Source organism: Clytia hemisphaerica, unplaced genomic scaffold (assembly GCF_902728285.1).
Source record: "Clytia hemisphaerica strain Z4C2 unplaced genomic scaffold, Clytia hemisphaerica genome assembly, whole genome shotgun sequence".
In the NCBI taxonomy this organism is placed as follows: Eukaryota; Metazoa; Cnidaria; class Hydrozoa; order Leptothecata; family Clytiidae; genus Clytia; species Clytia hemisphaerica.
In genome coordinates this window covers 1,443,740-1,465,549 of record NW_027103633.1, presented here as the reverse complement: position 1 = coordinate 1,465,549, position 21,810 = coordinate 1,443,740, and the positions used below count along the sequence as shown (strand labels likewise).

The 21,810-nt window shown below is 34.2% G+C and overlaps 2 protein-coding genes across 4 annotated transcripts; both read right to left on the bottom strand.

Annotated features, from left to right (window-relative positions):
* Positions 1 to 4,914: 4,914 nt before the first annotated feature.
* LOC136802663 (lysosomal thioesterase PPT2-B-like) lies at positions 4,915 to 13,424 on the bottom strand. 3 transcript variants are annotated; one of them, XM_067059421.1, is made up of 9 exons: positions 11,936 to 12,322; positions 11,638 to 11,659; positions 11,011 to 11,106; positions 10,795 to 10,867; positions 10,366 to 10,421; positions 9,867 to 9,962; positions 8,246 to 8,339; positions 7,463 to 7,526; positions 4,915 to 5,865 (listed from the first exon to the last, which is right to left on the bottom strand). In XM_067059421.1, exons 1-9 carry the CDS (start codon positions 12,221 to 12,223, stop codon positions 5,722 to 5,724), a joined length of 933 nt encoding a protein of 310 aa, XP_066915522.1. In that variant the 5' UTR covers positions 12,224 to 12,322; the 3' UTR covers positions 4,915 to 5,721. The 3 variants fall into 3 exon arrangements, with proteins under 3 accessions (XP_066915522.1, XP_066915523.1, XP_066915524.1); XM_067059422.1 differs by lacking the exons at positions 11,638 to 11,659; positions 11,936 to 12,322 and adding an exon at positions 13,097 to 13,424; XM_067059423.1 differs by lacking the exon at positions 11,638 to 11,659 and having other exon boundaries at positions 11,935 to 12,321.
* A 1,757-nt stretch (positions 13,425 to 15,181) lies between these two features.
* LOC136802662 (regulation of nuclear pre-mRNA domain-containing protein 1B-like) lies at positions 15,182 to 21,269 on the bottom strand. Its single transcript, XM_067059419.1, has 7 exons — positions 21,086 to 21,269; positions 20,113 to 20,242; positions 18,663 to 18,769; positions 17,637 to 17,782; positions 16,934 to 17,060; positions 16,163 to 16,338; positions 15,182 to 15,404 (listed from the first exon to the last, which is right to left on the bottom strand). The coding sequence occupies exons 1-7, from the start codon at positions 21,234 to 21,236 to the stop codon at positions 15,264 to 15,266; spliced, it is 978 nt and encodes a 325-aa protein (XP_066915520.1). The 5' UTR covers positions 21,237 to 21,269; the 3' UTR covers positions 15,182 to 15,263.
* Positions 21,270 to 21,810: the final 541 nt, after the last annotated feature.

Here is a 21,810-nt window from a genome sequence, read left to right as displayed (position 1 = left end):
TTGATGTGTCATTTTGATGTGTTTTGATTTTGCGATGTTGTCACCTTTTGCAATTTTTAAATCACCCTTTACCAAGCATGGCGAGATTTCAACAAATTCAAACTCTGTGCAGCTCTGTGTGTCAACTGGGACTGAGTAGAGATGGAAATGAATTCTTGTCTACTGACTGGTCAGAGACAGTGAATTGGGAGAAATCCATCTCCACATTGTTCTGGTGGCTGGTCAGAATACAACATGAGAGCGATTGTATTCACTATATTGTAATGCATGAGGGCAAAATTCATGATTAAGCACCAATTTAAGAATCAAATCAATAACTCTTGATAGATGGTGATACACCTTTCGGTAATTAATTCTTACAAAGTAAACAAGTGACGGCGCATAATATGAGCTTATTTATTTTTCTTATAAGCATCTACTTTATAAGAATCAAATTAATAACTCTTGATAAACAGCCATGTACCTTTCGGTAATTAGTTCGTCCAAAGTAAATAAGGGACGGTGCATAATATGAACTTATTTGTTTTTCTTATAAGCACCTATTCTATAAGAATTAAATCAATAACTCTTGATAGAAGGCCATATATCTTCCGGTACAAAGTAAACAAGGGACGGCGCATAATATCTGGTGGAATGCGGCCTTCAAACGTTCATTCTCGATTATAAATGCGTTCGCGGGGCATTTGTAGCGACAGCTACTTGCTAGTTAATTTATGAATGATAGCTTTGCAAAACTACTACAATCAGTGCCATAACATATTGGCAATTTAGGCTATTTTACCAAATTTTGAAAATTGAAGTTCGAGCGAGAATGTCAATTTCGGGCCTTCAACTTGATTTCATCGAATACTTCGATCTGGGAGGTATTTATTGGTTTCTAAGCTGTATTTTTGATCTTTTGAATCCTCAGATCCTAAGGTTCTTAAGTCTAGCGTTAAAACTCAGAGTTAAACTTTACCCTTCCAACCTAATTTAGAGCGCTTCCAAATTGTTTGTGGTTATAGAATTTCTTCGGAAATTTCCCTTTTGTGCCAAGTATTTCGTCACTGATTGTAGCCTGAAAATAATTGAAAATTAATGTCCAGTATGATATCAGGAAATAAGTGAACTGATATCTTTGAGTAGACATGTCAGTTCGATGCATAGCCTCGAGAATTTTTTATCAGTTTTGAAAGTAATCCTTGACCAAGTTCCTCCCTATTTCATCATAGTGTATTTAGACAAAAGAAGTTATATAATATTTATTCATCGAGTGATTTACCTCACTCTCATGCTTCAGGTAGCTTGTATCAGAGAAGTTAATTAATTGAAAATTCTGATAACGGGCCACTCACATATCGATGCTTTCCACCACTCCCGTCACAGTGACACGAGGGGTGGGGGTCAGAGGCAGTGACGCTAAGAAAATCTTGGAAATAGTGTTGGAATGACGTTAGTGTTGAGAAAAATTGGTATGTGAGTGGCCCCTAACAAAATAATCCATGATTGCATAGGAAATATTTATATGTAAAATAATTTATTTTTCTCCCATCAATTGTTTAATAGTATTTACTAAAAATTATTAAATTTCGTGGTCTATAAGCTAATTTTTCCTGTATTGTTTTAAAATGTGATATGTTTCTTCATGAACATGGTTTCTTTGATGAAAAGTTCAATCAAATGAAATAATAATGTTTCATAGCCAATTAATTTTCGAATGACAGTCCCCTAATCACTTACAGTGTGTGGCCCCCAAAACGGCGATAAAATTTGAAATTTCTCTCAAATCTAGAGGAAAAGAGATTTTACAAAAATTTTTGCTGGTTGAAAACCTTTAACATCTCTACTTTATTTCCTGGAAATTCTTTTTCAAAATTTGAAATTTCAACAATATTTTTCAATCGCTTAAAGATAGGTAGGTTTTTTCTAACGGCCCCAAAACGGAGGTTTGAAATTTTAGCGATTTCTCGAGATATCTTTAAGATATGAATACAAAATTTTGACTATAGTTTTGAAATATGATTTAGAGGGTTTTGGGCATAGATTTATTTGATAAAACTTTTACAGTATACCCCTGGTTGTCAAAATGCAGGTTTGGGGCCCCCAAAACGGAGGTGTAGTTAAAATTAAATTATTAAGCCCAGTGATAATAGCGGGAAAAACTTTGAACATATTTGTGTTTTCCCTTAAATTTACGACCCGATGGATGTAAAATTTATGATTTTTATGAAATATTTCAAGATTTTCGATATTGCAAAGTCCAAACTGAAAATTTAGAAATTTTCAAAATGACAATTTTGATTTAACAACGTCTTAATCAAGTTTTTGAAAACAAATCTCTTTTGAAAATAGTTCCATTCATGTATGGAATAAGCTATGTGAAAATTTTAGAAAAAAAGCTTAACTGAAACTGAAAATATTAAGCTTTAAAGATATTTTCCTCCTATATTTTGCAAAATGACAGAATTTGCCGTTTTTGCTGATTCAGCGAAAATTTTTATATATAATGTTAATTTTTTGTTATAAACTATTAACTCAAGGTGATAGGAATAGAATTCCAAGATTTTTTGCTTTTTTTCATATTTAGAATTTTCGGTTTTGTCAATGCTGATTCTAGGGCTCCAAAATACTGGTTGACCTTCAAGATGCTATATCTTTTACCCAGCCTCTAAAGTCACAGATGTAGTTGCATTTTCTGAACGGCATTAGGTGTAGAAAGTTTCCTATACCCCGTTTTCATAACTTATTTTCAATATCCAAGGAGCTAGAGTGAGTTATATGCAATTTTTATCTAATTTTGGTGTTAAAATATTTCCTTTAGACGCAAATATGTTATTTTGAATCTGTCTCAAACCAGCAAAAACATGCTCATTTTTAGGTGTAACCATCATTCTTTCAAAATAAATAAAAATCGTTTAATTCTGATAAATCTAGAAGTCAGAATCTTCATTTTAATGAAAACCTCCGTTTTGGGGGCCGTCTCCGTTTTTGGGGCCATATACTGTAAAGGTTTTATTTTTACATAAGTGTTCCCGTTTCAAATCAGACACATATTTCATATCAGGACAGTGTCTGCCTGTTGTTATGTTATGCTGATATAAGCGAAAAAATATTTGACTAATCTTGCTCCACATCCATTTCAATCCAATGTGAAAAAGCTTGTGAATTAAAATTGATGATTGTAGTTTGAGCTAGGTGAAACCAAAGACTTGATTCCCAAACTCAACGTTTCTGATGAACACCGAAAAACTTTGAAGAACAAACTTAAAAACTTTAATGGATCGAAGGCATATTTAATGATGTATCTATTCAAAGATCCAAGTGTTAAATATATTGAAAGCCTGGAGGCTGGTTTAACAATTGTGTGTGATGAATTGTTGAAGGTCTGGGACACCCTCTGGATTATTTACATTCACAAGGAGAAATTGTGCACGGCGTGATGTCCAACGCACGTCCAAGTGGATTCTTGTATTACTACAGATAAACTTTAAATTAACTTATAACAGACAGAATCAGTGAGGAAAATATACTAGGATGATCTATTACATTGAAAATGTGGTTTTTGTTGTGAAAACACATTAAAATTGACTTAAATCGATGTTGACATGGAGTTTGGCGCAAAATTTTAAGGATTGGCGCGCATCACGTGAAAGTGATAATTTGGAATTTCTGGACTATTTTGGTATTTCAAAGCCCTTTCTAAAGTATATAAAGTAGTACTTTATTCCATTTTAGTCAAACACAGAAAGAATTTTGTAAAACGGTCGATTTATTACAGAGAAATAGAGATATATATCTCACTTCTGACTTTACGGACCATTTTCTCAAAATAAGTTTCAGGGGGTTTTCGCACACCTTGGCAACGTTTTTTCAGGATTGGAAAGAGCTATGATCATGAAATTTTCAGGAGTTGCTCCATTTATCGTTTGCTATGGAATGAATGGAGTAGATTTTTGAAAAAATCACTTTTCAATTTCAAAGCTTGAAAAAACTTAAATTTTCCATTTTTTAGGTTCCAGACCCCCTGGAATGAAATTTTGAAAAAAATTTCCATTCATTCCACAGCTTATCCAAATAATAGCAACCTCCAAAAAAATTTTTGGAATAACTTTTATAGATTTTTCTAAAACGCTGCCATAGTATTTTGATAGTGCATTACCCCCTGGCTGATATTACCCCCGTCTTAGCTATTTTTAGAATTTTTTTTTTATTTTTCACATTCTCTATAGTTATATTACATTTCTGGAAAGTTTCAATTAGAAATCTTTTCTGCTTCAAAAGATATGATGAAAAATGTAAAATTTCAATTTTCTCAATCCTTCATGTGACTCCCACCTCTATTCGTACTAGGGGGGGGCTCTTTCTGTTCGGAGGTCAAACTATTGCTAATAGCTCCTGAAATAATAGAGCTTTTGCCGTGAAATTTTCTGTAAATTCCTAACTTTTATTTAGCTTCAAAATAAAAAAAAATTTGTTACCTAAATATTTTCACACCTTGAGCATGATGACATTTCTGACAGTAAGGTGTCACAAAAATTGACACTTTTCCAATACAAATTTAATTTCATTGTCAAATATATCATTTAAACCGTAATTTATTGAATATTTAGGATAAAATAAGCATTTTAAACTCAGGCAACTTTTTTCTAAAGCCTTTGTTAGAATACAATAGCTATTTATAAGAACAAAGGAAATTTTCGGTTTTTGCTCACTTTGGGCATAATGAGTGACGTCATCAAAAAAATTTTTTGTCAAAAGTTACCTTACGTCACAAGGATCTTGTATGCCAAATTTCATCCAAAAAGACCCACTAGATCAAAAGTTAAGGGGTGGTACAGGAAAAGCCCCCCCCTAGTTCTGAACCGCCCCTAAAAGCCTAGTATGAATAGGGTAAGCAAACGATATCACTCTTAATTAAAAACAAAACCTTTAACATAACGTTTTGATAAATTTTCTGATAAAACCAGCCTTATGTTACATAGTTGAATTATTTTAAAATTATCTAAAGATTAATTTTCTTTTAAATTTCTATTTAAACCCTTTAACTGCCGTTCGTATTTTTTAAGGTTCGACCTATTTGCCAGATGTCGGCATATGCCGACATGGGCAAAAGGTAGCGATTTTGACCTCATTTTCTGAATAATATATGAAGTATCAGCCAAGGACTATAATTTTGAGTTGAACATTGTTGAATAGTTATTTTTCAACATAGAAAAGCTTTTAACTATTATCTTTTTTCATTTCAAACCATCTAATACAAAATCTTTGTAGAAGTGTTAAATTTTGCGGCAAAGAAACGGAAAGTGCCCATGTCGGCAAATCCCGACATCGGCAAAGAAATCGAAAAGGCTCATGTCGGCATATGCCGACATCGGCAGTTAAAGGGTTAAATGCAATTATTGATACAGTGTAGTCTCTAAAACTCGAACACGCAAGGGGGGACTTAAGTTTGTTCGAGTTATGGAGAAATATTTATAAAGCATTGTTAGCTGTAGGGACCAGAAAACTTGTTCGAGTTAAGGAAAAATTCCAGTTTCAAAAGGTTCAAGTTAATGAGAACCCCCTCTCCCCAATCGGACCTTCAATTCACACAATCACGCGAATCTTTTTTCCAAATTCCAAATTCACGCATTCACACAGTTACTATTCAAAATTCACGCAATTTCTGTTCATAGAAATTTTCTACTTTACCTAAAACCTCAAATGCAAATTTTAATATATACAAAATGTTTAAGAAAATGTTTAAGTGAGCCATTGAGCAACATAATTCATGAAGAATGATTCGCTATTCACCCAATCCTCGTGGTAAAGTCCTGGAACGACATACGAGTGCAAACGTCCTGTCTTGTGGAGCGCTTGAAGACCAATCCAATCTTCTTTATAGATCTGTGAGAAGAGCAAAATAAACAGTCCTATATATTTTATTATGTTTGCTTACTAGTCCTTGGGGAAATTTAATAAGTACACGCTTTTTTTTTATAAGAATGGTGTTTTTTCATTTCATCATGGATATTCTTAACTTTTTGGCAAAAATCGTCCAAAAATATTCTTACGGGATTCTTAGGTCAAGGTCGAAATTGGCAATCTACAGGTTAAAATGCATTAAAAATGGCATTCTTAGGTTTAGTTGCTAAATTTCATGATGGTGATATTCGATTATCATATTCTTAATTTTTTGGCCATTTTCATCATGGACATTCTTATAAAGTGTATACTTATAAAAAAAAAAGCGTGTAAACATTTAGTAAGTATTTTTTTGGAAATCCTAAAAGTTTAAAATTGATCAACATGTCGATTTTTCAAAATAAATTTCAAGTTTCATTCTTTGACCTCGCCTTTTGACTTTTTACTTTGTTGTAAAAAGGTTGAGCTCTTTTCAGATGAAAGACTTAAGATAACCTCTATGAAAGAAAAACCTTTGAATCAATGAAGTATAAGCCCTTAAGGGCTTGAATTGAATCTTCTTCGTAGGACTTTGAAGCCTACCAAACCCTACCAAAGTTTCGCGACTTAGCGCGGTCCGCCTGGTTTTTACATAAATGACAGATTGAAAGTAAAATTTACACCTAAATTTCGAAAAATTTATCACTCGAAAACAAAGGAATCGCTAGATTCAATCCGTCATAAAAAATACGGCGCATATTTTAAGGCTTCACTTTTTCTTGCCTGAGAAAGGTTAAAGATTCGATTCTAGCCCTTCGTGCTTATACTTCATTGCTTTGAACAGGGATATGTTATAGCGGAGCTGGATAACGCACATTTGAAAAAGCCTTGTTCTTAAAATTTGATATGAAATTAAACTTTTTTAATTACAAATTCGTGAAATTAGGATTTCTTTTAGCCAATGGTTCTGCTGCTGCATTCATTGTTCACGATTAAAAACTTTTAATTATCAAGAGGGTCTGTAAAACATTGGTGAATGACAATTTAAAAAAATGAAAAACATTGTTTTCATTAGCAAAGTTATAAGAAATTTCTTCTGTAAGATTATAAATAAAATTTATAATTTGAAATACCGCGCTACACCGCAGAGTGCCTCACTTTCTAACTGATATTTTCAGATAGCAAGTCGGTATGTCTGATTATGGAAAAAATTTCAAGTCAATTGAAACAATATTTGTCAAAATATTTACATTCGAAATTTTTAAAGAGAAATCGTGAAAGCTTCTTAAATTCATAACACACGCTGATAAAATTAGATTTCATTTACAAAGAAGCTTTTGGGGTATCTTTTGCAAATATTATTTTGATGAAAAAGCGGGAACATCATAGCAAAATATATGCAAACGTACTGCATGAATACTTTGTCTGCTTCATTTTTCTTATAAAAACAGAACACTCTCGGGGACAGAGATGGATTTCTATTATGAACAGTTTACAATAGAAAAGACAAAGGAGCAACCCGCTAAGGAATTCTCGTCCTTCATCCAGCTCCGCTATAACATATCCCTGCTTTGAATATCAAGCCATTATTCGTGTTTACCTTTTGGTCGGTCATGTTGACAACGTGTCCTGATAATGGATCTTCATCAAAGTACCCAAACAATCTGTCAAAACGAAAGTGAAAGTGAGATAAAGTATTTTGATGTTTCCACTCAACATCGTCTCTGTGTATTCCAGGCTTTATCTATACGTTACTGATGGAAGTCAGAGTTCGCGTCAGAGAATACCCTGGTGTAAGCTGATGCCTACAAAGCCTCCTTATATGATAGGAAATATCATATTTCCTAAACATTTGAAATATAGAAAAGTCGTGTTTCCATATTTACTAATGTAGTGCCGTAGCAACTGGGGGGGGGGGGGCAAGGGGGCTATGTCCTCAATAATTTTGTTTTGAGTGTATTTTCAAGCAATATAGAGCTCAAATTTTCAAAATTTCCACACTCGGGCGAAACCATGGTTGGCCCTCGCGATGTCACTAATCTTAAGCCCCCCCCCCATATGAAAATGTTTTCTACGGCACTGTAATGTATATGGATATCACATTTTCAAGATATTTCCAGGATTGGAAATCCCTTATTTCGCCCAGTGAAAGATTGCTAATGTGGTATACAGTTGCCTACTCTCGCTAATTCGAACCAAACGAGGAATTTTATTTGTTCGAATTACAGAGAGGTTTGAATTATAAACAATCAAGCAGGTTTCTCTTTAACGGGGGCTGAAAATTAGTTTGAATTGTCATGGAATTATAGAGCTGATCCTTAGTTAATGATCCTGTTCAGCTTAAAAATACATAAATAACTTCAAAAAGAATCAAATTACTTACGGTGATTGCCAGGGCTTGATAATTTCATCTGTTGGTCCTCCAAATAAAACCAAATTCTTCAAATCAAGAAAATTCGCTTTACGTTGTATCGCCTCTAAAAACAACACATTTCATTAGTTAAACTGGATCGATAATCTTACTTAGGATAATCTATATGTAAGGTTACATCCATTTTAACACCCCTGTCTCACAACCCCGGTGTGAGTTTTTCCCACAGTGGAGATGAAAATTCCTACTGAAATCGCAATAGAATAGAAATTCTATTGTTCTGAGACCAAAAATTTCAATGGAGATGGTTTTGAAGTATAATTCTTTTCTTTGAGTGGAGATGAAATCAAAGTCAATTTTCCAATAGGGGGCTGAAATTCCAGGGTATTTTTTTCCACCGGGGACAAAATTTTGGCCAAATTTTCCAGTAGGGCTGGGTTCTAGCAGGTCTGTGAAATAGGAGTGTATTTTGAAGTTTTCCCTATGTTATGAAGGGACATGTTATCCAGGGAGATTAGCCCCACAAGTTGTCACTTTGGTGTTCATGATTCATTGCCATGAAAATCTAACGTTCTATCTTCCGATCAGGCGTCTAACGCCATCCCACCCTAATTACAGTTGACTCCACCCTACTTCGATTTTCAAGGGGTCGAAAAGTGTTTTCGAATAAGAGAGAGATTCGAATTATAAACCCTCCCTATAATTTATATGATTTTCCAGCATAGAGTTTAAGGGCTCTGCGACCATAGGGAATTTTTAATATTTAACGAGTGTACTTAACACGTGCAAAAGTTAAATTTCTGACTGATGTAGCTAAGAAAACTTTGACATGTTATACATTTTCTGTTAGGCCAACTAATCCTTGAGTCTGAAGATTTAAGAATTGCAATGAAAAAATTTGACGAAGAAGAAAATGAAGTCTTTTGCGAAGAAGAGTATGACGGTGTTTCATTTACCAAAGTACCAAACTAGAATAAGACTTTTTAAAAATTTTTCTAATTAATTATTTGTCTCAAAATCCTGAAATTAGTACTTTTTGACCAATTTTTCATCCTAATTTTTCATAGAAAAACAGTCATAACTTTTGCTGCATCAGATCAATTTAGAAAATGTTTTCAAAAAATTTAAAAAATTCTTTTCGGACAGTTAGAAAAAACTTCTTAGCAAAAAGGTTAATTACCCATTAAAAGTTAAAGCACTTTTTGTTAAAGAGGGTGATGTAACTTACTATTAACGTCATTTTTTGCAACTAAATTCTTAATTACTTATAAGAGATTTGATTTAAGAGCAATTTATAAATGCAATTCTTTGTTAAAAATGTTAAGGAACCTAAAACACAACTTCAATGTTCATATATTAAAATCAATTTTTGGCCTATGGTCAGTGCGTTAATTTCAAAGCCCCGAAGGGGCTAGATCCGAAACTCCAGGATGGGAAATTAAGCCACTTATTTCCCATCCAGAACACGTGACCCGTGTGTTTTTCGACAAAGTTTCTAAATGCGGGGCAAATTTAAGGCTTATGTCAAAGCCGTTAATTTCGAATTGCAGAAAAATTCAAATAATAGAGGCTCAAATAAGAGTGAATTATCTGTATATATTATTATTCAAAAATAAAGAAATATTTGTGATACCGGTTTCATTGTAGAGGTGATATTGAGGATCGTTGTGAATAAGGGGCAAATAAACTGCGACTTTTTCATACGCTTCTTTTGTCGATGGTCGTGGATCTGAAAATGACATTTATAAAGAGTACATGTTGTTTATAAGAACCAGTAAATTTTGACTGAGGCTACAATGTTCTTATTTGATAGTGGTTATCAGAGATTTATAGTTCTTTACTTTAAAGGCTATAAAATTAGTATCGTCTTGTCATACATTTCTGAAATATGAGCTTTAGGAGAATTGTTCTCAATTTGCTCTTAATTTTTGCTAAAAATTAAGCATCGTATTCTAATATTCTTATTTCAGTTATAAACATTTTTTTGAATCGAGTGCGCGTAAGAGCTATAAAAACTGTTGCTAGGTTGGTTTAAACAGATTGTTCCTCAATAGTTTTCTGTTGACTTTTCAATGAATCTAAAAAATCTTTTTGCGATGAATTATATCTGAAAGGTCTAAGATAAAGATTACCTCTCCAATAATTAGCGATGGAAAGAGAATTCTGAAGTAAAGGTGTGTACACCAATCTGAAAATTGTAAACTAATTTATTTTACACTCCTGTCTCACAAATCCAATTTATGCTAAAATATATTACAATGTGATAAAAGTATTGGGCGTGGTGGATTGATAAAACGTCGTTGTGTGCCAGCTGGGAATCTCAAAGTCCCTCATTTTAATTCCCTTTTTTCTAAATTTTCCAATAATAAAATTATTTATGACTAATGGCTTCCGTGACCAGCAATCTTAAGTAGATTCATCAAAAAATCATAGTAATCCAAGCTGGCATTCAACGTCGTTTCAACGTTCATCTAGCGCTATATGGTGGACTTTGTGAATATTAGATAAGCGTTGAAACAATGTTGTGTACCAGCTGGGATCAAACTGTTAACACAACTTACTCTGTAATTGCTTCGGCAGCAAGATCTTTGAAAGGACGCAGTGCTGGAATGTCGTTTAATATATCTCCAGTTACTGAAAAAAAAAACGTTTCCGGCTTTTTTTATCTTTAAAGCAAAACCTGAAATTAGAGGGATCTCATAACTTCACATTAAGTTTCCAAAATCTTTTAGGAACACCTTAAATTCAAGTGGGTTCAAGATTCAACTTTCACTTACATCCGTATTGTCCAAAGATTGGGGAAGAGAGCACCACAAAATTGTCGACTCGATGGTTTTTGGTGAGCATCAAATAACCCATGCATACCACGCCTCCTGCGATGAATTGTGGGAAAAAAATATGATAGACAAACTCCATGTATAGATCGAGTTTGAAAAGTGGATCCTGTCAGATATGAATGTTTGGTAAATTTGGGACCCTGTCGGAAGGAAAATCAAAAACAGATTTCCCATTTTCACCCTGAAAAGGGGCAAAAAGACGAAATGTAGACAAAAGATTGAAAGATTTTCTAATTTCCACCCTGAAAATAGTCCAAAATCACCAAAAAACGACCCTGTTAGGTAAAAATGTTGAAAATTAGAAAATTAGGGACCCTGTCAGATATTAGGCTCTAAAAAAGGGACCCTGACCAGCGACACGCCCCCGTTCCGAATTTCGCCGGAGTACCTCCGTCGGGGATGTAGAGATGTCTCTCGCTAGTTCGAACTCGAACGGGTATTTTATTTGTTCCAGATTTGAACTATAGAAAGTATTTTGAAAGGGGTTTCTCCTTGAAGTCCGAATTAAACAAAGATTGGAAAAATAAAAGTTCGAATAAACGAGAGTCTAATGTAAGTTTTTTTAACCTTTCTGTTTCAGTCCTTTAAGCAAGTAAGATAGTAATTTTGCGACCGAAGGCTCCCTTTTAGTATAGCTGTCTACCCGAAGGTAGGGGAGGGTGCCACTCATTTCCCTGGATTTCTCCACTTACCCTTGATCCGTCTCTTTAGTTGCTGAGTATCAAGCAGAAAGGCATGAGGCATCAAGTACCATTTTGGGAATCTTTGGTATGACCCGGCTGGGGATCGAACCCATAACCTTGCGAACCGTAGCTGGATGCTCTACCTTCATGCTACGGTTGCATCAAACAAATCAGACCTTACCTTGTGAATGACAAATCAACTGAATATTATCAGAAGTATTATTTAAAACGTGATCGATAGCTTTATTAAACCATTCTAATTGTACGGTAATCGGATCCAAAGTGAATCTGCCGGGACTATAATGCAAATTGACAACGTCTGTTCCAGGGTGCGCTTTCTTGATATGTGGAACCATGGGTGCGAAGTCTGCTTCATCATTATTTAAACCATGAACACAAACAACTGTCTTATAACTTTCCACAAAATATTTGAGGTTTATTAGAAGCAACATAAGCCGGCTAAGCTCCATGTTCTGATTCTATTTTATTCTCTTTCAGACAATTCGTTTCCCTGTGTTTCCAAGACCCTTTATATTTTCTGCAATTGAGTGCTTTAAATCGTATGATCATAAGACTAGAATGTTTTCTTGCAATTTTTTAAAATGTAACATGATCTTGTACCCTTGAAATACGAGGATTATTTATATGTTCTGTTTATGCAAGCATGATTTGCTTATTAAGTGAAAGCAAATAATTCTATTTAGGTCACCATGAAACCAGAACGCCTGCGTGTAGTTTTTACACAAGCTCCGGATTGAAACTAAAATCTATCGCTAGATTTCAAAAAATGTAGTCCTCCACAAAGAGTCGCTAGACAATCCGTTCTCACGACTACAGCGCGTTGTATGCGCGTTTTGGATGGGAAATAAGTAGCTTCAATTTCTCTTGTCTATGTGAAGGGTTAAAGTTTTGCTTCTAGCCCTTCGGGCTTGAAACTCATTATATATCAAGTCAATCCTAGATCCTCATTCATGAGTTTTTAACAAACGGAATTCAAAACAGCGTCGTCCATTCACCGATAAAAGTCAATTCACAATCAAGACTATGAATTACACAATCGGATTTTTGCTGGTAAATGAAGTCATTTTATGGATTTGTTATCTGTAGCGATCACAAATCGTTTGAAATACATGAACTAACTATAAAATTTGACTCCCCTAATTCGATCTTCAAGGAACTAAAAATCTTATTCGAATCAGAGAAAGCTTCGAATTACATAGAGTAATGTAAACCATTTTCAAGCTGAGGGGATATTATTTTAGTTAGAATTACAGAAAGATTTGAATAATAGAAGTCCGAGTTAGAAAAAGTTGACTGTATTAGTTTCTGAGAGTAGGCCTTACCTTGTGAATGACAAATTAAGTGAAAATTTCCAACTAAATCATCTAACACCTTCTCGATAGCACGCCTAAATGATATCAATTGCACAGATAAAGGATCCAATGTGTATTGATTTGGACTATATGGCAAATTGACAACTCTTGTCCCAGGATGTACATCCTTTATATGACGAACCATCGGGTCAAAGCTGCCTTCATCTGAGTCTATACCATGCACTGTGACCACAGTCTGATAGCCATGTGCAAAATAGTTGGTATGAAATATACCTAACAAAATCAACGTTAACTCTACTACAAACATCTTTACGTTCTTGAGTGAACACTTTGTATATATTTTGTTGCTCTTAGATTAAATGTCATATTTGTATATCGTGTGATTAGAGCATGACACATTACAACGTGGTTATTTGAACAAGTATTTATGACAACTGTGAAGCAATCTTTGTTGACGTTTGTTATAAGAAAACTAATATTTCGATATGTTGTATCACGCAGTAGTGTAGTGGTTATCAGTCTTGACTTCCGTCTAGGAGGTCGGTGTTCGGTTCCCACTCGGTGCTGTGATTCACTTGGTAAGTGAATGTGCCTTCGTGCAGGCTAGACGATGCCATGTGAGGGGAATTGGGTAGACAGAAACTCAAGAAGCATGTCGATAACTGTGCTAGGTATCGATTCTACAATACATCGTGGATAAGGTGAGAGTGCGCTGGCCCTAGTGGTTTACACCGGATAACGCACTTAATCCAAAAAAATTGAGTGTCAGTGTCTCGCAAGCTGACAGGCAGTAAAAACTACAGCTTAAGACGGTTCTAACGCGACGATTCCTAGACCACTCGTCACAGATCTGGCATCCTATGTAAGGAGAAGCCAGTAATCATTAATATTTCACCAACAAAATTTTAAGAACAATCCGGACCTTCGAATGGTCAGTCATCTAAATTAGGGACAAGTTGGTAAAAATTGGGTACAATATTCAAAATGTTTCTGTTTTGTCCAAAAAATAAGAACAGAATTTGGACAACTTTAGTCTGAAAATGCAAAAAGATAAGGACAGCTAACATTCTCTATTATTGTACGCTTTTATTTGACATGGAAATGAATATAAAATTTATACTAAATGAATACATTCAGAAAGAAAAGACACTTTTTTATTCTGCTACTGGCAGTTTCATACCACTTTTGTGACAATCTTCAGCAACCTGCAGAATCGTTATGAAAAAGGCACTTTCATCTAGGAAAGTTTTTTGAAAGTAAACAAACTAATGTGAGTATGAGACCATAATCCAGTGGTAGGCAAATAGACTTTATCTGAATTTTTAATTTTTCTAAAAAAGCGATGCATTGTGGGATTGTTTCGAGTGTATTACAATAGAATTCCCTCGAGGAATTCCTAAGAGATTTCTATTGTAATACACTCGAAACAATCCCACAATACATCGCTTTTTTAGAAAAATCAAAAACTTTGATAAGGTCTATTGTGCGTTTTTCCGAGAATTGCATCAAACCAGTTCCTTACTTCAGAAAAATGAGAATAAAGTGAAAAAAATTGGTTTTAAATGATAGATTAGTCATTTCAGCTTATCAGCATTTACCAAATAATATCCAAATATGATATAAGCTGTCCAGCAAAGTTGTAATATAATTTGACTTCAACTACGTATTTCAGAGCTCTTTACCAAAAATAACAACTTTTCTGCACTCCAAAATATATGTTTTTGACTTTGGCAAGTTATTAGCCTCCAGCTCTTTGGCCGTCGTTCTAGTAAGGGTTTTTCAACAGCCTGATGACACGGTCTATTTCAGCATTATCAATCAAGGAACTTTATCCGGTGGCCTAATAACAATCGTTATTGTTGTCAATTATTTGTGAAAGTAGTTAAAAATCACACGAGTACCTCCATAAAGGAAAATCAACATTTTTGAGGCTTTCACTTCAGTGATGTTCATGACGTAATGTTTTCTACGGAAATACTCCGGTTTTGACAGTAGTGGCAGCCTTTAAACTAGACAAAAGTTGTATAAAATTTGCCACTACTGGCAAAAGCCGGAGTCTTTTCGTAGAAAACATTACGTCATGAACATCATGAATTCAGCAATGTAGCAAACATCGAGCGAGCTGACGGAAAAATGGTGACACAAGACTTTTGATCACGACCAAGAATTGAGGGAATCAGCGCCTGGTTGCGAAAAGATCACCTGCTGATGGTAGAGGTACTGGACTCGGTAACTTCGTTAGATCTGGTAAGTTCTGTAAATGTAATTTGAGTTCTTTTCTCACAGCTTTCACTTTCTCCAGCTTGCCCAAATATTCCTGAAACAAAAGACCACAAAATTATATGAGATAAAAAAAATAGACAGATTTTCGTCCTTTAGGTTCGTTCATAGTCCGTAGAAAAAACCCTCGTCTGGAAGCTTTGTTTCTTTCCATTGTTTCTTACTTGAACTTGCATTTGAGAAATTAGTTTGTTTTGCTCACTTTTTGAACATGTGATTAAATCATAAACCAATCTCAAGAGGAATACTTGGTAAAGCAATCAAAAACTGAGCAAATCGATTTTTATCTTTTGATATTAGCAAAGGAAAAAGCTAACAAAAAGTTAAAACAATATGTTTCCAGACCAATGCTTTTTTATACGGACTATGGTTCGTCCAAATTTAGAAAGAAAGAAGAAAAAGATTGAAAGGTGAAAAGTTTCATATTACTAATATTCCCCTTCAAAGTTTAAAATGAATATCGATGTTTTTGATATTTCAGAGTGTAATTTTAAAATTGCATGCATCAGAGCGAACCCATTGCACTTTATGTGAACTTATTGGACGTGTTGGTTGGTTTGCAATGGAGAATATTAAAGGTTTAATTTTTACATAAGCGTTCTCGTTTCATATCAGACACATATCTCATTTTATTCCTCTTTCTGACCAATCTTGCTCCACATCCGTGTCAATTCAATGTGAAAAAGCTTGTAAATTTAAACTGATGAGTGACCGGAAACGATATCACTCTTATTTTAAAAAACAAAACCTTTAAGAACAATTTGATTTAAAAGATTCAACTGACTGACGACTTACATCAATTTTATTTTCGGTTTGTGAGATTTGATATCGTTGCATTGTTGTATAATCGAGCAACATTTTGCGCGTTTGTTCGCGATCAACTTGTTCCACTGATAAACGTGTATTGTATTCTTGGAGTAGTGCGCATGCGCTGTTGATCTTCTCCTGTAAATGTCGAGCTGATTCCAAATCTATGGTAAAAGTTTATAGGATAATCATTTAAGGTATCTCCTACCATTTGCTTACAAAGCTTAACCAAAAGGAAGAATAGCTTTTTTGAGGAATTCTATCTTAGAATTTCTACTTCATCAGCATAAGAAGGCGCCTCCTTTCTATTGTATAGCATAAAAAAAAGAATATCTTTAAAAAGTTATTTCACATTTTTCCGCTAAATCTTAGCTTGGAGGATTCGAACTGTGAATGACCGAATCAAGTTTGGTATCACAGTAGAGGCTCTTTAACTCGAACACGTACGGGGGACTTACATTTGCTCGAGTTATGGAATTTTCGAGTTATTGAGACTGGTTTATAAGGCATTATTTAGAAGGGGACAAGAAAAACTGTTCGAATTAAGTAGAAATTCTACTAACAGAGGTTTCGGTTCTAGAGACTTGACTGAATTTTCGAATTCGAAAAGGTCTTCTTTACTTCAAATACAGGAATCGTAATTTTTTTGTAAGCATGATTTTGCATCCTAAACTGGATCAATTTTCAATTTTTAGTAAGTAATCCAAAAACGCATCGCGAATTGCGAAATGCGATACGCTAATTCGATCCCTGAAATACCTTCAACTTTGTCAATATAAGTAGGATCAGTGACTTCAGTCGGTAAGTTGGCAATCTTTTCACGAACAACTGCATCCTGGGTAGCCGAATGTTCGAGTTCTTGTAGACGTAACACCAATTCATCCGGCTGGAACAAAAAAATATTAAAACATTTTCCGTAATCTTAGATTTTTAATGTACAGTCAATTCTCTCTAATTCGATTTTTAAGAGCAATATGATTTTCATCGAATAAGGGGAGCATATCGAATAGTAGAACGTCGAATAAGAGAGCATCAACTGTGCTTCTAGTCGGGTAGGTTCCAATCGTGTCAGGAGTAAAATGTCGAAAACCAATGAAGCATTTTAGAGGTTTTATTGTCAAATCAAAAAGGAATCGCAGTAATTATTAATCTGGAAATCTTTGACCTGTAAGTAAGTCTGCGACTGCAGTCGGAAGCGACCGGAAGGCTTCTCTTTAGATAGCTATCTACCCGAAGGTAGGGTAGGGCGCAACTCTTTTTCCCTGGATTGCTCCACTTAGCCTTGATCCTTCTCTTAATTGCTGAGAATCAAGCAGAGAGGCATCAAGTACCATTTTGAGAATCTTTGGTATGACCCGGTTGGGGGTTGAACACACAACCTTGCGTTCACCTTCAGTGTTGTCGTCTTAAAACTGGAACATTAAAATACTTTTTAGTAAAGGTGTAAATGAAATGAACATACGTCCGGAGGGTGGTCAGGAGGGTGTATTGGGGCGACAGTTGTGGCGGTGGCGAGCTCATCAGTAGTGGTCATCATGAATTCGGATTCATCTATTGGCATTTGATCCAAAGGAGGTGTGGTGCTCGCATCTTGCTTTTCACCACCACCTGTAGAGGATAGAAAAGAAAGAAATGTACCCACATTGAAAAACAGGTTCAGTTATGCTGACCTATCTTTTAGAATTAACTGAAAATAAAAATGAAAATGAAGTACACAACCAACCCAGAAGAATGACCCATGGCCAAAACTCAATTATAGGCTTAATATGATATGCTTAATTTTTCATACAGGTCTCAGTATGCTTAAACATTACGCTCATAAAAGCATGTACTTTCAAAGGTTGCTACAAGAAGTATAAAACCCAGTAAATAAAAATAAAGTCATTGGTAAGACCTTGCTGGTGTCTCCATGACTCGAATACGTACGGGGGACACAAATTTGTTTGAATTATGGAAGTTTCGAGTTATGGAGTAAACTTTATAAGGTATAGTTAACTGAAGGGACAAGAGAAATTGTTGAGTTAACCCTTTAACAACCGATGACGAGATATCTCGTCATCGCGTTCCGTGCCAAAAATACTGATGCCGAGATACATCGTCATCGCGTTCCGTGCCAAAAATACTGATGACGAGATAACTCGCAATTATTTGGTGGGGGGGGGGTGCGGGTTTCGAAAAAGTCGTTTCGTTCTTAAGTTATAGAAGTGAGCCCCCAATAAACTTTTTGACGATATATTTCGTCATTCAGTCACGAACCCTCAAACAAGGTTATGATGAGAGATCTCGTCATCAGTATTTTTGGCATGGCACGTAAAAAAGCCGCGGTATTTTAAGAACAGTCAGTAGAAAAAGCCGGCGGTATTTTAGGCACGGACAAATAAAAAGACGCAGTCGTTAAAGAGTTAAGGAGACATTCCAGTTATAGCGGTTCGAATTAAAGAGTCTTCATTGTATCTTTTTCATACGTATAAATTGATTGTCTTCTAACCGATAGCTTGTTGTATAGTGGAAAGGAAGTCTTCTTCGAAAACATTCCGCTCGGTCCAGATCCCATGCATTCGTTTCAAAGCATTAGCCAATTTATCGTCTGCAGTACTGAAAAAAAAGAATGAGTCAAAAATTATTAGTGACATTGTTTTCAGTGCTTTTACTATCTGTTACTATCATTAACTTCAAATTTTTTATCAAAATTTAATTCTTAAAAAATCAGAAGATACTATACTACACTGTCAGTGCGTTTTATTTTTTAAAAGAAAATAAATTTAGATATTTGGCTCTGCAGATCTACTTGTACTGATGAGCACTCCTCGAAAATATTCATTTACCTATAATTAGGTGATACGAAAAAATTCCCCAGGCTCTCCCTACGGACCCCTATATCATACTGGTAAGAGAAAGGAACCGGAAAAAAAGTTAAAAGTTATTTTAGAACTGCAAACAAAAGAATTTCACAAGCTTCCCAAAATCTAATGTTCTATAACTAAATAAAAATCCAGAGGTTTTTGGTTATGGAGTTGAAAATTATTAAGCACTACAGTGTGTCCCAAAAAAATAAGTATAAAGTCACAAAATTTGGCATAAATTATGAGGATTTTACTTATACATAAAAATGTGTCTGCTTTTTTCGGGAGACACTGTTTTTCCAAAGACCATGTCATGTTGAAAAACTCCATTACCAGTACAATGCCAAGAAGATATTTACAATATGATTATTATATTAATTATACAGAATGAGCGATTGTTTTGATGTTGGTGTCAGTAATCCCAAAAAACTTTCTTGTGGTATTCCACTCATGACCTTAAGTCTATTTTCGATTATGATTGGTTCACCTAGACTTTCATCATGACATTTTCTTTACAAAAAGGTCTATCTATTTTAGAATAGAGGAGCTTACTTACTATTTACAATATGATTATTATACAGAGTTTGTTTTGGTGTTGGAGTCAGTGGTCCCAAAGCACTATCCTAAAGTCTATTTTCGATTATGATTGGTTCACCTAGACTTTCATCATGACATTTTCTTTACAAAAAGGTCTATCTATTTTAGAATAGAGGAGCTTACTTACTATATACAATATGATTATTATATCAACTATACAGAGTATATGGTTGTTTTGGTGTTGGAGGCAGTGGTCCCAAAGCACTATCCTAAAGTCTATTTTCGATTATGATTGGTTCAACTAGACTTTCATCATGACATTTTCTTTACAAAAAGGTCTATCTATTTTAGAATAGAGGAGCTTACTTACTATTTACAATATGATTATTATATCAACTATACAGAATATATCGTTGTTTTGGTGTTGGAGGCAGTGGTCCCAAAGCACTAAATTCTAGTTTCGATTATTATTGGTTCACCTAAACTTTAATCATTTTTAAAATGAAATCATCTTTACAAAAAAGGTATATCTATTTTAGAATAGAGGAGCCTACTTACTGTATACAATGGTTGACAGCACCAAGCATGACAATACGAAACTCTTGGTTGAACTCTGTTCCTTTCTTTCGACTGTTCTGTAAAACATCATTAGCCAGATACATCAACGCTAACTTCTTCTTGACTTTGGCTGCCAAAAATTAAAGTATGAATTATTCTATTGATTTTTGTTCTTTCATTTTCTTTGTCATTAGACTATACAATACAAAATATTTGACGATATGGTTTGCAAACCAGTAAATAATTTTCTTTCTGTAAATATCGCTACCAGGGGGGGGGGGTCAGTACTAAAATCTCAGACATCATGACATTTAGTGACGTGGTGGTACTGCAAAAAAGCTCAAAAATAATTTTAGTACCATGTGTACTAAAATACCAAAAAGAGTGGTCCCTTAAAGAAATTTTTGAAAAATCTTAGTATTTTGTTCTAAAATCAGCCAAAATGGAGCATTTTTTTAACAATTTTGGAAAAAATTTGATTTTTTTTTTCAGGAATTTTCAAAAAAATCTTCAGAAATCTTTCAGAATTTTTCCACTTTTTTAAATATTTTTTAAAAATATTTTTATGTACAGTTCAGCACAGTTTAGTAATAAAATTATATTATTTTGCAGATTGATGCACTAAATTCAACTAGGTTTGTAACAATGACCCCATTTTAGTAAATTTAAAGCCGCCAAAGGGCAAAATATGGGTGTTATCTATGTTAAATTGGTCAAAATAATTTTAGTACATGTGTACTAAAATAACATTTTCGAAAAATAGGTGGTGGTATGTCAAAAATTAGCGAAAATCCTTTTAGTACTCATGTATGTCTTACATTTTAGTACTGACCCCCCCTGTCGCTACTCAAGCTGATAATAAATTGAAAAAGCCTGGCAATACATTGTACAGTTTATTATGTAGCCCTAACGTAATGTGTTTTTTTTCAATAAAATTACTCTTTGTGCTATAAAGCATATATAATATCCATACCTTTAAGGAGATCTTTCAACCAATGTTTGACGATAATTTTTGCACTTTTTCTGTGATGGATACACCACAAGGAGAGTGTTTGGATGCTCTGTTGAGACATGGTTAAAGCTTTCACTCGCTTCTCCAAATGTGAAGTTGAGAAGGATGACATGCTTATTTTTTATTTTTTACTATTATTAAAATTAGAAAATAACAAACATTTTCGATAGTACATTTTGGTAAAAAAAACAACAACTGAGATGATGATTCCTTAAAGGGAATTTTCAATAGACTTTTAAAGGTTTTATTTTCACATAAGTGTGCTCCCGTTTCATATCAGACACATATCTTATATCAGGAGGGTGTCTCCCTATTGTTATATTGTGCTGATTTAAAATAATAAGTGTTTTGTCTTGCACGTCAGTTGGTGAGTATTTTATAAAGACATTCAGTAACAAAAACGAAACATCAAAATTAGTTTGAGAATAATCCCAAAACTTTATTTTCCCTTCAATTATTATTAATAAATTGCATCCTACGTTTCCATAGCCCTACTAAAATGTGGAAGAAAAAAGTACTTCCAAATATGTTTTACAATGCACCTATATAACAATAATAAATCAAATCCATTTTTTAGTTTTTTTTCTCAAAAATAAATATCATTAAAATTACTGCATAAATTTTTTTCTTTGAAAGATTGCATATTTAGCACATCTACCAATCATTGAAAAAAATTATTGCTTATT

What these genes read in the sequence shown, in the direction of transcription:
- LOC136802663 (XM_067059421.1), bottom strand. Translation starts at nt 12,223, where the DNA reads ATGGAGCTTAGCCGGCTTATGTTGCTTCTAATAAACCTCAAATATTTT. An exon ending in AGTTGATTTGTCATTCACAA is followed by an intron (nt 11,660 to 11,935) that starts GGTAAGGTCTGA and finishes CTATCTTACTTG; the next exon opens with CTTAAAGGACTGAAACAGAA. An exon ending in TCAACATGACCGACCAAAAG is followed by an intron (nt 5,866 to 7,462) that starts GTAAACACGAAT and finishes CTCTTCTCACAG; the next exon opens with ATCTATAAAGAAGATTGGAT.
- LOC136802662 (XM_067059419.1), bottom strand. Translation starts at nt 21,236, where the DNA reads ATGTCATCCTTCTCAACTTCACATTTGGAGAAGCGAGTGAAAGCTTTA. An exon ending in GCTGTCAACCATTGTATACA is followed by an intron (nt 18,770 to 20,112) that starts GTAAGTAGGCTC and finishes CTTTTTTTTCAG; the next exon opens with TACTGCAGACGATAAATTGG. An exon ending in AAACCGAAAATAAAATTGAT is followed by an intron (nt 15,405 to 16,162) that starts GTAAGTCGTCAG and finishes CTTTTGTTTCAG; the next exon opens with GAATATTTGGGCAAGCTGGA.